The sequence below is a fragment of the Rhodamnia argentea genome, chromosome 2 (genome assembly GCF_020921035.1).
Source record: "Rhodamnia argentea isolate NSW1041297 chromosome 2, ASM2092103v1, whole genome shotgun sequence".
NCBI lineage: Eukaryota > Viridiplantae > Streptophyta > Magnoliopsida > Myrtales > Myrtaceae > Rhodamnia > Rhodamnia argentea.
Window position 1 is genome coordinate 26553574 of NC_063151.1, and position 15283 is coordinate 26568856.

The 15283-nt window shown below is 43.7% G+C and overlaps 3 protein-coding genes and 1 non-coding gene across 9 annotated transcripts; 2 read left to right on the forward strand and 2 right to left on the reverse strand.

The window, feature by feature from the left end:
- The first annotated feature begins 500 nt into the window (after positions 1–500).
- LOC115733199 (DNA-directed RNA polymerase III subunit RPC7-like) lies at positions 501–4104 on the forward strand. 5 transcript variants are annotated; one of them, XM_048274049.1, is made up of 10 exons: positions 501–530; positions 680–766; positions 916–1015; positions 1144–1267; positions 1554–1679; positions 1781–1840; positions 2591–2637; positions 2785–2895; positions 3500–3554; positions 3673–3797. In XM_048274049.1, the coding sequence occupies exons 3-10, from the start codon at positions 923–925 to the stop codon at positions 3687–3689; spliced, it is 633 nt and encodes a 210-aa protein (XP_048130006.1). In that variant the 5' UTR covers positions 501–530; positions 680–766; positions 916–922; the 3' UTR covers positions 3690–3797. The 5 variants fall into 5 exon arrangements, with proteins under 5 accessions (XP_048130006.1, XP_048130007.1, XP_048130008.1 ...); XM_048274050.1 differs by lacking the exon at positions 501–530 and having other exon boundaries at positions 538–829; positions 3673–4104; XM_048274051.1 differs by lacking the exon at positions 501–530 and having other exon boundaries at positions 538–778; positions 3673–4104.
- Positions 4105–4732: 628 nt separating this feature from the next.
- Positions 4733–4875, forward strand: LOC115737613. Its single transcript, XR_004015039.1, has one exon. It is a non-coding gene; the product is annotated as a small nucleolar RNA snoR135 (small nucleolar RNA).
- A 435-nt stretch (positions 4876–5310) lies between these two features.
- LOC115737544 lies at positions 5311–8434 on the reverse strand. Its single transcript, XM_030669714.2, has 3 exons — positions 7830–8434; positions 5866–7634; positions 5311–5581 (listed from the first exon to the last, which is right to left on the reverse strand). Exons 1-3 carry the CDS (start codon positions 7897–7899, stop codon positions 5459–5461), a joined length of 1962 nt encoding a protein of 653 aa, XP_030525574.2. The 5' UTR covers positions 7900–8434; the 3' UTR covers positions 5311–5458.
- Positions 8435–11932: 3498 nt separating this feature from the next.
- LOC115737545 (protein IQ-domain 26-like) lies at positions 11933–14157 on the reverse strand. 2 transcript variants are annotated; one of them, XM_048274033.1, is made up of 4 exons: positions 13467–14157; positions 12921–13127; positions 12194–12786; positions 11933–12129 (listed from the first exon to the last, which is right to left on the reverse strand). In XM_048274033.1, exons 1-4 carry the CDS (start codon positions 13887–13889, stop codon positions 12111–12113), a joined length of 1242 nt encoding a protein of 413 aa, XP_048129990.1. In that variant the 5' UTR covers positions 13890–14157; the 3' UTR covers positions 11933–12110. The 2 variants fall into 2 exon arrangements, with proteins under 2 accessions (XP_048129990.1, XP_030525575.2); XM_030669715.2 differs by having other exon boundaries at positions 11933–12786; positions 13467–14156.
- Positions 14158–15283: the final 1126 nt, after the last annotated feature.

Consider the following 15283-nt stretch of genomic DNA (forward strand, 5'->3'; position numbering starts at 1 on the left):
TCTACAGTTAATTTTTTGAGTTACATGACACATGACAATTGACATAAATATTAGTTTGAGATTTTTATCCTCCGTTTTTCACATATTTACTATATTAGAGTTTTTTGTGATATAAATTCAATTTAATGGAAACTAATCGAGGTTTAGTTTGTCATAGGTCTATAAATTTAAAGTTTTTATGGATTAAAAAATTAGTTTGAAATAAAATTTACCACGATGCATTAATTTAAAAATTTTTATAGTGAAAAAATTAATTTAAAATAAATTTATCACTGCGTGCTAATTTGCGTTTCCACAATATCAACACATTTTTTATAGTTCATTTCTATTTGCACGGCCTGATTTGAGTAATGTTATGCATATCACGAAAATGTTAAGCGATCCGGATCTCCAAAAACTGCATTTGGGATAAATTTGTCTCCGTGTATCAGTTTGCGTTTCCGCGCCATTAACCCTCGAAAAAACTGCATCTTTCTCCCTCCCCCTTCCCTCCCGCTCAGACACCATTACAGTCTCTCGTACAATCACACCCAGTAGATTTTCGACACGCACATATGGTGTACACTCAACATATCACCCCATCCACAACGAATCCTTCGTGTATGGTGACTAGTTGTAGCAGCGTCCACTTTCTCCTTTGATGGGATTAATCCTGATCAGAGGACCGTTTGTCACGGCAGGTGTTCGATGAAATGCCTCTGACAATGCTTTGTTGATTCTTTGGATTACGCGTGGAATTGTTCCGGCACTGGACGAAGCTGAAGCGGTTAGCTACAGGGTTCTGAACTTTGCGACTGGATTTTGAGGGGTCGCGGAAGCGGTTGACACGTACTTCTTCATGCGGCTGATCAGAACGAACGCTTCACTTGGTTCACGTGTATTATGATCATAAGCATCTGACTGTCTTTTTCTCAGGGTATCCATGGCTTTTAGAGGTCGCGGCCGCGGCCGAGGGAGATTTGGCGGTGGTGGCGGCACCTCCTTTGCCAAGCAAGAGCCTTTTGTTCTTTTCCCGGTGAGTTATATCTTGTTCTTGTTTACTGGGATTGCCGTTCCCCTTCGTCTTGCAGCAGTTGAAGTTTCCTTTGAAGGTTAAGAGTGTTCTTTATATATACGGTGAAGTTCTTTTGTGTGTAATTGCAGGATGTCGATTTACCTGCAGTGCGAGATGTGTCTAAGGAGGAAAGGGCACTTGTAGTTTGGAGTTCAAGGCTACAAAATTTCTGGAAATCGTCTCCTTATTACCTTGAAGAGACCATTTCAAGCGGTGAGCAGTTTTTCTTCAGAGTTGCTTGCTTTAGATTTGTTTAAATGAGAGAGTAACTTTCGCATAAATTTGGCTTTGAGTGATGTTGGCACTCATTTTCTTGAACGAAGTTGGTTGTTTTACATAGATCTAGCCTTCTCTCGTTGACTGTTTTTACTTCAAGTATACTTCGGCTGCATCTACCGTTTCATCATTTCAAGACAGTTATTTGAATAATTTGATGCCCCTCGAATTAAAATTCTAGTGGCTCTTCCACGTCTATCACGTTGTACGTGTGTGTTTTTAGCAAGCCAAAGCACCGATATAGAGAGATTCTCTGACCGGGAAAAGATAAAGGCCAAGCCGACACGTGATTCATTCATGCAGTTCCTAGATGCTAATGCTTCTAATTTCCCCAGGGAACTTGTAGCAGGTTTGCAATCTGAAAGATTATTCTTCCCGACAGTGTCTAACTTTGCTTGCTTTATTTGGTTTTGTCAACACGTTCTGACTTTTGTTTGTTAATGCAATAAGTAGATACTCGAGAGGAACAGAGGAGAAAGAGGAGAAAGGTGCAGTGGAACCCAGAGTCAGGTTTGATGATAAATGACACTTGATTATGATCTCGCCAATTCTGAGTTTTCAGTTTCCTGAGAAAATTTCTTCAAATGTTTGCCCTGCTATTTGCCTTGATGATGGTTTCTCTCTAGTCGCTACTAATCAGTAATCACTTCAATGTAATTTATTATAGTTTTAAGGAGAATCTCATAGATTGTGTTTTGAGGCCAAAAAACTACAAATTTCTGAGATTCTGCTTCCCAGAGTCAGGTTTGATGATAAATGACACTTGATTATGATCTCGCCAATTCTGAGTTTTCAGTTTCCTGAGAAAATTGCTTCAAATGTTTGCCCTGCTATTTGCCTTGATGATGGTTTCTCTCTAGTCGCTACTAAGCACATCAATGTAATTAATTATAGTTTTAAGGAGAATCTCATAAATTGTGTTTTGAGGCCAAAAAACTACAAATTTCTGGGATTCTGCAAAATTTGTGCAGCCTTGAAGGTGGTGAGCAGATGCATAGATTTGCGTATATACTTCACGCACAAATTTTAAGGATGAATGGCATTTGAATGCTTTATTTCTTGTATCAGCGGAACAGCTCGTGCTTCTTAGTGCTCATGCTAAGATTGTCTTTATTTACTGAGAGTTCCTGGGGTCATGGTGAATGACATCTGTTTTTTGGCAATATACCATTACTCTTTGCTAGTAAAGTCTGGTCTCCATCTTTCCTAAATTAGGTCCGTCAGAACTGATTTTGATGAAACATGAATGTCCTTTTGCAGGCTTGCAGAAGCTAGATCTCTTTGAGAAGCTTGAGCAGAAGTATCAGGTAAAAACTTTTACTATGCAGGGATCCCTCTGTTTACCCCTTTTCTTTGTCTTCTTCAAACATACACAATTTTAGCATTCAAGGCCTTCTCTGACCTTTTTGCATCCTATCTGGTAGCCTAACTTGATAGTTTGTCCCTGTTTGTAGGGCCAAGAAGAGAAAGGTGAAAAGGAAAAGAAAGAAGGCGAAGAAGAAGAGCAAGATGATGAAGTGGAGGAGGCTGATGAAGAATTTAGTGATGATGGGGATTACAACCAGGTTCGTTCAGAATTAACGTGAATATATTAGCAAGTATTGATTTCGTATGACTTAACAATAAAAACTGCAATTCATGAATACATCTGCTTCTGCTCATTGATCAAGAAATAATCCCCTGGAATTGAGTTCCTTTTTGTCACCAAAGGTCCCAAATACTATGAACAAAACTCTGGAGATGAACCACAGATCTGATGTTCATGCTTATTTTCCTTTCACAATGGGAATCGGTCCATTCATATTTGCGACAGAGATTGCTAGCCAGAAGAAGATAATATTGGCTAATAGATTCTATCAACATAGACTTGTTTGGATGGGCAAACTCTAAAATTATAAATTTCTAACTTATCATGCTGGTTGGTTGGTAGACAACCAGCCTCTATGTGAGATCATGTAGAGAGACATTTAGATACAGTTAAAACGAAAGCATTCAGTGGCTAGTGGATGGACTTGCAATTTCACTAATGAACTCTTGCTGTGATTTGATAGATTCCTTTAGTTTGTTTCTATGTTTCTTTGCTTGGTAAGAAAGGATAAAATACGAGAGCATGCGTTTTTTCTTGTATTAAAGAACTTTACCAGTAATGGATTTCATCTGATGTTACAGAATGTAGACTTCGATGATGATGAAGACGATTTCAACATGGCAGATGACAATGACGGTGAGTCCTGCTAACACAGGATGGATAACCACGATGCTTTGGAATACACTCGTTGAGATGTGCCAAACCAGATATCCTGTTTCCTGTCTCTGATTTTCTGACTGTTCTTTCGTTGCAGATGAAGGCATTTTTTAGTTACTCTTTCAACGTGTTTCGGCCGGCCCTTCTCGATTATACTAATATGCACATCCAAGCTCAAGGAATCCTAACTTGGCAGTTGGCATTTGCCCGGCTTTTTTGCATTCAAGAAGAAGATGGCCTGTATATACGATGTTCCATGCAGCAGCAAGTCGGCCAGCAGCATCGTTTATGCGATTCTTTTTTATCGAACGTCTCTCTCTTAGATTTTGACATTCCTCGTATGGAGGACATGGTTCGAGCTCATTTTAGCTTGCATCTGTCGGATGACCCAGTCCCCCCTCCTTGGGGACCTCACAAATTTCTGCCAATTCCTTCTGGCCTTAATCAAGGGTTGTGCTAGAGTTCATCAAATGTTCCTAGTCGCCAATGCTATGACCGCACTCCACATTTTCGAATCACTTTAAGTTTCTAAATTGCTTTGTTGGGCTCTTAAATTTCTTGTTCTGCATCCATTTTCCGCAGCATTTGCGCAATCTTCAGTGTGCCCTTGACTGATTCTCTGAGTTCATGGAACTTTACAGTGGTTTCATTTCTTCCGTGTTGCGCAAGTTACCTAAAGAGATACATACATACGTACTTACGTAGGTAAAAATATATCTATGTACACATGCCGGGTTCTTTTTCTCCGCTGAAGAATTTTTTTTCTTTTTTTTTTGGGTCAAACCGCTAAAGAAGTTAAAACAAGCAAGAAATCAGGTATATGGCTCATGGGCCGTTTCGATGACTTAAAAGGCCTTTTTTCCCTGGGCCCGGCCCAAAATTTAGGGTTTTGGAGAAATGCTATAAGGCCTGGTAACGGCGGATTCTTCTTCTTTCTTCTTCGGCCGCCGCTCCCAAAACCCTGCTGCTTCCTCCTCCTCCATCCTTTTAAATTGGCCGTCTCCCGGCCTTACCCGAGACCAAATCTCTCTCTCCCTTCTCTGTCTCCTTCTCTCTCCGTGTCTCGTGTGAAATGAGCATGCTGTTTGTTTGCGACTGACGATTCGATTGTTTTCGTAATAGATTTTGGGATTCTTTCTCTTGTGGTTTTTGGATAATTAGCAGAGAATGTGTATCGGCGTGGCGCGACGAAGGTGCGCCAATCGCCGAAAGGTGATCTCTGCGAAATCGAGAAGGGGAAGGTGGGCAGTTGGAGCTCAACTTTCCATTGAGCTCTTCAACAATCATCTTCCCCACATTCCTTCTTTCCGTCTTCAGTCGTCTTTTTTGCATGATACGTCCAAAGTTTTGTCATTTTTCACTTAGGGTCACTGCATCGGAAGTGGTTGATCTTTTCTCCAACGCTTCGGTCGGAAAATTTGATTTTGCTGTTTTGGGATTTTTTAGAACCCTTTCTTTTTCTTATCTTTTGTGAGCGCAGATCAGTGAAATGTGCAAGAAAGGTTTTCTTTAAAAAGTTGAGGACTTTTAGAGTTGCAAAGAGAGATCTAACCAAGCAGCACTGACAGAGTTTGGGCCAAAGGATTGAAATTTTGGACGATCTGTGCTAAGTTTGCAGAATCCACTTTGCTCCTTCCTCAAACATTGATAACTTGATTGAACCAAGGCATTGAAGTTTTGGTTAATTTGCAGAGCAGAACAAGTAGCACGGATACATATTACTGCCATACAGAGCTAAATGAAAGTTCTAAGAACGTACAAAAGCTAAATGAAAGTCCTAAGAACAACAAAGAATGCTGGAGCTGTCGAGCTTTTGATTTTCCGAAGTACTAAAATGAAGCAACAGAGGTTGCTGTTCTAGTCTGATTTGAGAGCAATGAGATTTATGGAGATTGAATCGCTAGGTTCCGGATCCGGCTAGATCGCCTCACCGGAGTGTTCTGAATTCGGCTAGATCTCCTGGCAGACGTTGCAACAGCCGTCCTCGATTCTCCTGTTCCATCCTCCTGCTTGAGCAATTGAAAGCATTCGTGTTAATTAATTAAGAATACTCAATTCTTGGTGTTCAGAACAGACTATGATTTTCTTTCATTTACTTTCATTGGTGTCCTATATCTAAAGTTCCCGCTGATTCGCTCCCTATTCACTCTCTTTCTGATAAAGTTCCTCGATTCAGAGCGTATAAAAGGGTTCAGTAAAGTGAATTAAAATGAATGGAACTGCGACTCAGCGATAGATCTGAAATGGCTAGAAGCACAATTGAGCAATTCCCTCCAGGATTGACACAAACCTGTGGCTTCTTAAAGTTCCTGTCAGCAGTGAAGCTTCCATGTGAAGGGGAGTCCATGGAAGAAAATCCCGAGAAAGTCGGCTGTGTCACATTGACTTTGATACGTGACTTATCCGTGGACACAGAATTTGTGCTCTCTTCGACTTTGCCAATCATCTTGCTTTTCACTTCTCTGCTCCTGTGCGAGCTGCTCAGCTCTCCGACCACGAATTCTCCGAGCAGCTCGATTTTCGGTGCTCGACTTTGGTTAGACTGTGCACTGGCTTCCTCCGGTGCATAAATGGGAGATGGATCTTTAATTGAATTTGGAACAAGTGGCTCGGTGCAGTCCTGTTCTTTCTTCTGGAATTGCGGCTCGTGCTTTTCTTCAGCCACAGGTTCAGGACACAGTTGTTTCTTCAAAGGAGAAGAACAAACAGGATTGGCTGGATTCCTTTTGCCTTTCGAGAACAGGCGGAAGAGGAAAGCTGCGGAAATCGCCAATGACACAGCTAATAAACCAATTATAGCATTGTAAATCGACTCAGTTCCAATGCGAACCATAAGCACTTCATTGTTCAATTCTGCTTCAGGCTTTCCGATGGGGAAATTTACTCCACTTTCCTCATCAGTTCTTCCCCATTCTTTCTCGACTTCAATTCGCACCGATGTCTGAGTTTCTGGTTCCCATGGCAGAGTGGCTTGCATATCCAAGGCAGTAGGAATTTCAAAGTCCAAGTTCTCTGCATTTTTGCTCTGCTGCAACTCAAAACCTTCAGTCAGTTGATCAGAAACCTCATCTGGTTTAACAATTCCCTGATCAGTATGAGAACTGTCCTCCAAACTCAGCTCCGGTTCCTCCCCGACATCGACCACAGCCAATCCCTCCTCATTTCCGTCGTCATTACTATTTTCAATAGCTCCTAGCCCGAATTCAACCACCTCCTCTTGATCTTCAAGCTCATCAATACTGTCCACGTTCTTCACCAAAAAACCGACTTCATTTTCAGATTCACGTGCATGATTCATGAGGTTTGAGCCACATCCAAGCCCAAGAGCTCTCCCATGTAAAGCAGTTTCTTCATATGTAAAATTCTCGATTCTCCAGTACCCATCTTCACTGACCCCAACTTCGTGTGAAATTGACGAAGCTGAGTTCATGTCGGACATATATGATGAGGCTGGAAATACCAGCACTACAAGCAAAAGCAAGGTCTTGAGTAGCTCTTGGCAAATTGAGCTTCTCTGCTCTTCTTCTCCCTCCTCCTCTTCAACTTCATCATCACTATCCCCATGATCTTCTTCCCCTTCTAGCTTCAGAATGTCACAGGAGCTAACCGAGCCAGCTCCCTCTCCATTGACATTTCCCGTCTCGTTAGGACTCCCGCCCAAACTTGATCCCTCCTTTCCTTTCCCCACCTCTTTCTCTTTCTCCAGGCGAAGCGCGAACTCTCGCTGCCTATCTGGCTTGTACCGGAGGAACTGGGGCCGCGGAGATAGGTAATTCGTGTACTGTCCGTAAGGAAGCAAAGATTCCTTGCCGTGCCCATCGGCCGACGAGGATGGGGATATCTTGGAACCGCTGGTGCTGGGGCTCGCTTTGACGGGCTCTGAATAGGAAATGGGGATGTTTCCGACTGGGTGGTTGGATCTGTTTCTTTCTGTTAAGACCTTGTTCTCTGGAGGAGTAACCTTTGAAGCTCCCCCAGAGGGCAGATTCTTCTTCGGTGAAGGATTCTTCGTGTTGCAGAACCCTAATTGCCGAAAATGAAGACTTTGATCTTTCTCATCTGCATCATTCATACACACGATTCAGCTCGTTAAGCAACAAACTGATGATAAGCTCCTCCTTTTTCTTGAAAATCTCTTTGATCAATTTGTCTTTGGCGGCAAATAAACATTCACGTGCATAGAGAACAATCAAGCATTTCGGAAAGAGAGGGAGAGAGAGAGAGAGAGAGAGAAAGAGAAAGAGAGAGACATACCAGAAACAGAGGGCTTCACATTGGGAGATCTTTTAGCTGAAGAAGAGGAGGGACTCTCGATGACATCCATGCCGACGAATTTCGGTTAGACTTTCAGTTTCTTCAGTTTCTTGATTTACTTCTCTTTTTGGAGGGAGATAGCGGGAGGGATGAAGATGGATTGGAGGGAGATAGCAGAAGGGCTGAAGATGGAGAATTCGACCGTTGGGAAGCGGGGCGGTACTGTTTATAGTGCAGACCTCTTTTGAATTCCAAACAGCCCTCTCCATTTTTGACCGTTGAGGTGTCCAGACCGATTTCTGTAACGGCTATTAAGGAGCGGAGCCTCGGGTCAAATTGGGCCTCGTCCTGGAGGCCCAAAGAGAGTGGACCGAGTTGGCCCAGATCCGAATATTTTCTTTGCTCGCGAGTCCATTTTCAGCCACAAATCAATTCCCATGACCCAGCGATGAGGTTAACCAACGTTTCGACCCACGAACTATCCGACCGACCTTGAGGACCACAACGATGGCCATTTAAGGAGCCAGTCGAAGCACGAGCGGGCGGCCGAGGTGATCGGCACTTGGTAGCACGAGGACTCACGATCTATAGATACCGGGCCCGTGCCTAATCCTAATCCTAATCCTAATCCACACTGAAACGCCAATCCCTTGAAGTTAGCTATAGTAAGTTTAGTAGTCCGACCTCCTTAAAGATCGGGAACCAAGGCCCTCTCCTTTTTTTTGGAATGCGTATTCAGGAACATCGACCGAGGTGGAACCAAAAAACCGAGGGCAGCGAAAACAAATCACGAAGCCATGCCCACGAATCGGCTATGCTTAAAGCACGCGAAGATAAATCGGCCCACGCATCTTGATCTCGAGAGGATTGCAGTTCGAATAAGTTCTGATTAGTATGGAAGAAATCATAGTTTACAGGAGCGTGTATGAATCTAATAACATTCTCATCAGGATGGTCCCCCTCCCCTTCCCCCTCCCCCGAATCTTTCGCACCGTGTTTCTTTGAACTCGGGCGAGGCGAAAAACGGGTCCGCGACCGAAGAGCTCCCGAACCTCTAACCGCGAGCCTGACAAAGAGAAACAACATCGGCATTACAGACAAAGGCAGAAGGCCTTGTGGCCCGTGTGGATGGGACATAAGTTAATCGACTAGCTACCACCGCAAAACTAATAAACAAAAACCTCGCGTTCTGAATAGTAGCAGTGGCACCCCACATGAAAAGAGAGAGAAGAATCAAACCGACCAAGCTAAAACTACAGCTTTAATTATCTCCTTAAATCAATCTGAGGTTTCCGATGTTCTTCATCCTAGGAAAAGCCCTGGTTCCTAGGCGGTCACGACCCAAAAAAAAAATTAAAAAAAATTAAAAAAGGTGGGAGATTTCTGGGGTTCTTTTCGCATTCAATGCGGAAGATGAGCTCGACCCATTTCCGCGGCATCCTTCCTGTTTGGATCGAAACCAAGATTCCGAAATGGACCGAACTGCTGAGCCCTAGGAACCCAAACCCGGTTCGGTTCTCTTTCTCTCCGGTATCAAAATCTAAGATTCCCCCCACTTGAAGCCAGCGCCAGATGATGCCGTACTTTATCCGAGCAGCGCGGGGAAGGTGGGGGTGGGGGGTGCTCGTCGTAATTCGAAACATGAGCGCGAGACGACGCAAACCATGGGCCCGGACCCGGGCCCCTCGGGCCGAGTAGATTGGACGCCGGACGGACTCCCCCCACCTTCTCGTGGGAAGAGCTTTTTTCCCTCAAGGAAAAGGATAAAACCAGGGATGGATTTGAATAAGAAATTGGGGTTGTCGGTGTTTGAATCTGAAGAGACATACTTTTGTTTAATCGATCTCCTAACCTAACGTCTCTTTCCTCTGTTTTGACTCTGAGAAAATATGACGAAAGCATGTAGGAAATTTCTCTCAAAGTTTGATTTTTTTATTTTTTTCTTTCCTTTTGGAATTGGGATTTTTTTTTTTTGCATGTGGAGGGGTCCTAGTCCGCGTAACATTCCTCCCCTTCTTTTTCCTCAATTCTCCTATTTCGGTGATATTTGAATTCGAGAAAAGAATGGATCACGAACGGAGCCTAAAGACGCATTCGCATTTCGGAGATCAAGAATGTCATTTTGTAGGAAGCATGAGTGAATCGAAATACATACGTATCGACTAGAATGAGAAGTTGCGTATACTTACATCAAAGAAACTCCCAAGTCCCACCACATTTATTTACTGTACTATGTTTCCAGCCTCGCAACGTGTTCGATGGTGTACCTGATTGGACAAAGAAAGAGTGAACCGCAAGTCTGCTTTCAAATTGGTCCCCGTTGTTTTTCAAAAGAGGGACAATTTTCTAATTAAGAGCAAGGATTAATAATCTGAATTCACACCAGCGCACGAGAACCGTCATTGAGGAAGGAGGGCAATTAGGGGATTCCACATTGATGTCGAAGACGCAGCCGGCAAACCTTATCTACTTCCACTGCAACAAGTGTGCAGTCGATTGAGGCATGGGGCTAAGGTAAACAAATATCTAATCCAACAAAAAAAAATTACTAAAAAAAGAAAAAGGGGGAAGCGCAAATACCGAAACTGCCCCTTAATGATGACGTCCCCCCCTTTCTTGTTTTTTTTTTTTTTATCTTTATCCAGGAAGCACGTGAGGCCGTAATGAGATAGATTGCTTGCTAAGGGAGAGAGGGAGGGAAAAAGCTACTGCCCCCATCAATCATGTCGAATTCTCTAATCATTGCTGATAAGAAACCCAGGCGTTCATTTGTCCCTGCCCAAAAAAAAAAAAGCTGCAAGTGCTATGAAACCAATGCTTGGATGCTAAGTATAAATGCCTCTCAGCTTTTCAGTTCATCATCATCTTTGAGAAAATATATATATTGCCCTTTTTTCCTCCACAATTGAAAATTTAAAGCGGGCTCATCTATTGAGTATTTAAAAAAAAAAAAAAGTGAATCGGAAGGCATTCTGAATCCTTCAATCGGTACATCGATTGCATAACCTTGCTACGTATAAACCGTTCTTGCGTCAAGAGACCCGAATCAAGTTAGCACTTCGGTAACAAGATCGACTTAATGCGGCCCGAGTCTCTTAGCTGAACGAGAAACTGGAGCGGCTTATGAGCAGAACGGCGGTTGCTGCAACCACGTTTATTACATAGCTATCTTCGCGTTTTTGCTTAACTAATTCACGTTGAGAAATAGATAATCGTCGAGATGCAAGCCTGTCAATTTTTCCTTCCTTGGAGGAGGTTGGACCCCCGATAAATGTAAGGCTTCGACTCAAAGTCGAGCGAGAGGTTGTGATTTTAGAGTCTAGTTAGAATCGAGAACTTCGAGCTAAAAAGTTTGGATATGCAGAGGAAGTTTTTCTTTGTCGTTAGAAGGTACTTAACATGTTCGATTAGTATGCGCGGTAGAAGGGGGTATTTTTGCCACTCTCATGGAGCTTAACATTCCATAACATTGTGTCGGTGTGTCTAGCGGTCTAATTGTTAATTTAGCGTAAGCTTTCTATTAAGTTTGGTATTTTATGTGTCCATTAAACTTAGATCGATTTTTCGAAATGAATGAGGTAAAATAAAACATTCACCACGACATAATTACCCTACAGAAATAAGAGGAATGAGGAAAACATTGAAAAGATGACATGTCCAATGATAAAGCGTAAAGTTTCCATTTTACCTTTTGAAAGCGAATCTCTCTCTCTCTCTCTCGTGGATAGCCATGTTTGACAATCAAGGGAGCTCTAACATGGTTGGCTATTAACAGCCAAAGGACTTTGCACATCAAGTTGGTTCAAGGACAGCCTTTTTTGGTGCCTTTTCAAGTTCTAACCAGAAAGGGGGTGAGTACATTTGATTATTGACCATTAGTGATCCATTCACATGGGAACTTTTTTTGGCTGTGACCTCTTTCAAAACGTGGTGATCTGATTTCAACTTTGCTTTCTTTGGCCGAAACAGAAAGAAACCCACATGCATCATAAGCTTGAGCAGAGGACAACATGAACCCCATATTTGACAATCGACGGTCGTGTTGGATTAGCACAATTGCAATTCGTCGCCTTCGAAAACATAAATATGGCCAAGAGATTTTTATCATTTCCATGCGCTTTCATTGCAATAAACCTGTAAGCAGCCATTTTTCACACAAGAAAAACGACTGTCGAGGACAATTTACACAAGCACTCTGGCTGGCTCATCCTATTTCTTTTCTTTGTTTCACATCAAGTGGCAAACTCATGAAGCTCCGAGATGGAAGCTCTGTTTCCAATTCTAACAACCTTGAAAACCAAACTGCTCCTAACTTCACTAATGCATAAGAGAGTTTTTTCTTTTTTTTTTTCAAATCTCAACCATTCAAAACTTCTTGAAGGTGAGAGCAAGACCTCTGCATTCTAACGCCGCTCATGCTGTTTCTCGATGCCATGATCTCGTTTAGCGAGAGCCTCTTCTTAGACCCCGGCTCGGGCCTCTGCTTCGGGGCGCTATGGGACCGCAACTTGGCGTTGAATGACTGCGTGTTTGCCATGTAGCTGGGGAATCCGCCGGGATAGGGGCGGAAGAAGTGGTCCCCGCACACGCTCTTCGCGGGGGTCGCTGGAGCAAAGTACCCCAAAGAATTGGCTAACCGGGGCGTGCTCTGGGCGGTCGAGAACCTGCACTCATCCCCAGCGAAACACCAATCAAAGTCTTGCATGTGGCGGCAATTGGGAATCGAGAGCCGGGCCGGGGCATGGCCAGGACAGGGGAGCGGGGACGAGACAGCATGGTAGGGAAAATCTTCTCCGTATTCAGTCAGCACGCTGTTCATTCGGCGTGACTGAGACCTCGGCTTGAACGTGTCGATCTCGACGATTTTCGGGCTCTCGTCGAAGGGATTTACCGGAGTTTCGTACAAAGCGGATAGCCTCTTGCTATGGAACTCGCTTCTCGGTTCCCCAAATCTCTCCTGCAGTCCATCGAACACCGTAAATAAGACCACTGGACGTATCCACAACCAATGAAGTAACTTAAACTATCGAAAACAAATCCAAAGAACGAATATTTTTTAAAGCAATTTGACGAAATAGACCAGTTTCTTACGATGGATCTTCTAGGGCGGTTTTCGAAATGGGACCGGTTCTCTTTGTTGACGGAACGGCGAGCTCGCTCGGACCTGACATTAGCCTGCGCTCTTATGAGAGCTTGCATGCTATGCAACGTTGCAGTGGTTCTCTTCCTCACCAGATAACCTCTCACAAGCGCCTGTAACTTCACCAGTCCCTTCAATGCTCGCAGAGCTTTTCGGGCCTAAACCAATTAGACAAAGATCATCACGTGACACTCTCTCAGAAACAAATCATCAAACGCATCGAGAACGTATAACAGAGAAGCACACAAAAATTCAAACGATTAGGACTTATTCAAACATCAACCATCCTGGATGTCATTACATTCTTCAGAACACAAAGTCAAGTCTCTTGATAAGTACGATGAATAAACTATTTCTCACGAAAAATTGTATCGATTTCTGTCAATTCACGTCAGATTTATTTTTTTGGTCGGATTTTCACGTCAGATTTAAACAACACGAATTTAAATTAAACACTATGTTCATGTCATGTCAAATTCGTATCACTTTGTGCTTACCAAGTAGCCGCGAAAGACGGTCTGAATCTTGACGGAGGCCCATTGCTCCCTCCCGCCCCCGAACCGAGCTCCTCTGCCCTGGCTCGTCAGCCTCACCACCGCCACGGCCGCCTGCGCCGCCGCTACCGCCGCGTCGGCCGCTGCCGCAGTGGCTGCCGCGACAGCTATGGCGTGCTTGTTCTGCTCCTTCTCCGACTCCACAATGAACGACCTGAGCCATGCGGCGTCTCCGGCGGCGCCGGTCACGCTGGCGTCCGCCGCCGACGGGACCTTATCAGAATCTCTGGCGGACCTACCGATGCTCCACCTCCTCTTGTCCTTCTTGTTGTCGCCGGAGACCGAGCTGGAGCTGCTGCGGTTGCTCTGGTCCTTGTCTCTCTTCATCCCGAGTAAGCCCTTGAACCATCTCGCAGCTCTTCCCATTTTCTCTTGAAGCAAAAAAAACGAATTGGGTCGAGCTTAAAAGCAGCAACAACAGACGAGATGATCACAACATTTGGAGAAGAAACGGTTCTTGAGATAATTCAGAGGGAACAGGAGAAGTGGAGGGAAGGTGGGGGAAAGGAACGATTTTGAAATGCGGGTCGGTGCAAGAAAATAGAAGAACTCAAAAGGGTCTCGAGAGAGAGAGAGAGAGAGAGAAACGGTTGGGGTCGCAAAGTGTTGAGATTTTGAGAAACGTTGGACAGGTTGCGAGAGGAGAAGTGAGCGAGGAGAGAGAGAGAGAGAGAGAGCGCAAATCATTAAGAAATGGGAATCAAGATTTCTTCTTCAAACAATCATTTTGTGTTATCTTTTCATTTTGAAAAGAACAGGAGAGAGAGAGAGAGAGAGAGAGAGAGGGTGCGGGGGGGGATAGTTTTTGTTTGTTTGAAAAGGTGGGGGTTCTGACACAACCTCGTGAAGGGACTGCATTACAAGACAAAAAGTTGTCACAGAAAGACACAGAGGTTCAACACCCATAAAAAAAAAAAAACCATTTTATTAGCCGTTCAAAAGAACAAATCATAAGGAGAAAAGAAAAAGAAAAATCCAACAACTCTCCATCAAAGTGTGCGAAGGATGGTTTAAAGCTAAAAATCATGAAAAAGTGAGAAAAAAAGTTACGTGTGAAAAGTTGTTATAATTGTATGCTATAGAGAGAGAGAGAAAGAGAGAGAGAGAGAGAGAGAGATACCCAAAGTGAAGTGCTTTCTCAAATTCAAAAAAAGCTTCGAGCTTGAGCTGCCAAATGCCTAAAACCCAACCCTGGTAGGAGATGACCATTGACCACTTCGCTCACTTCTGATATATTCTCTCTCTCTTTCTGGAGCAACGCGTACGGGCCACAACGCGTATACTCACTCCATGAACAAAAGAACTTTCTGCCTCTCTCTCTCTCTCTCTCTCTCTAACCTTAAACCCAAGTGCGAGTCCACTCAACCCATTTTAAAAACCTCTCTCTCTCTCTCTCTCTCCTCCCCTCTGTGAAAGGAGATTAATTGCAAGGCCAGCGAAAAGGGTTTCCTTTTGAAGGATGATGCTCTTGGTCCCCCTAAAATTAAGAGTCAAAAGCAAAAGGGCCTCCTTTCCTTTGCTGGGGGTGCGTAGAACATCTTTCAGCGTCCGTATCTTTCGATCCCCCCATCATCTCCTTTCTTTTATCCTCCTCACCTAATCCTGCTGCCCCATGATTCGCTCGCTCAGTATGATTTCTCTGCCAAAGAAAAGAAAATCTGAGTCAGGAGCTTCTTCTACCTCCTTCTGTGGCAAAGAAAGATATCATCAGAGAGCCACCCCCACAATTCCCCAATTTGGGAAGAAACGCCACATTTATT

Excerpts from the sequence above, each read along its gene's own strand:
- LOC115733199 (XM_048274049.1), top strand. The coding sequence starts at position 923 with ATGGCTTTTAGAGGTCGCGGCCGCGGCCGAGGGAGATTTGGCGGTGGT. Across the intron at positions 1,841-2,590 it reads GCAGTGGAACCCAGAGTCAG|GCTTGCAGAAGCTAGATCTC; the intron begins GTTTGATGATAA and ends GTCCTTTTGCAG. Across the intron at positions 2,896-3,499 it reads ATGATGGGGATTACAACCAG|AATGTAGACTTCGATGATGA; the intron begins GTTCGTTCAGAA and ends CTGATGTTACAG.
- LOC115737545 (XM_048274033.1), bottom strand. The coding sequence starts at position 13,889 with ATGGGAAGAGCTGCGAGATGGTTCAAGGGCTTACTCGGGATGAAGAGA. Across the intron at positions 13,128-13,466 it reads CCGTCTTTCGCGGCTACTTG|GCCCGAAAAGCTCTGCGAGC; the intron begins GTAAGCACAAAG and ends TAATTGGTTTAG. Across the intron at positions 12,787-12,920 it reads ACCGCCCTAGAAGATCCATC|GAGAGATTTGGGGAACCGAG; the intron begins GTAAGAAACTGG and ends GATGGACTGCAG.
- LOC115737544 (XM_030669714.2), bottom strand. The coding sequence starts at position 7,899 with ATGGATGTCATCGAGAGTCCCTCCTCTTCTTCAGCTAAAAGATCTCCC. Across the intron at positions 7,635-7,829 it reads TGTGAAGCCCTCTGTTTCTG|ATGAGAAAGATCAAAGTCTT; the intron begins GTATGTCTCTCT and ends TGAATGATGCAG. Across the intron at positions 5,582-5,865 it reads GGAACTTTAAGAAGCCACAG|GAGGATGGAACAGGAGAATC; the intron begins GTTTGTGTCAAT and ends TTGCTCAAGCAG.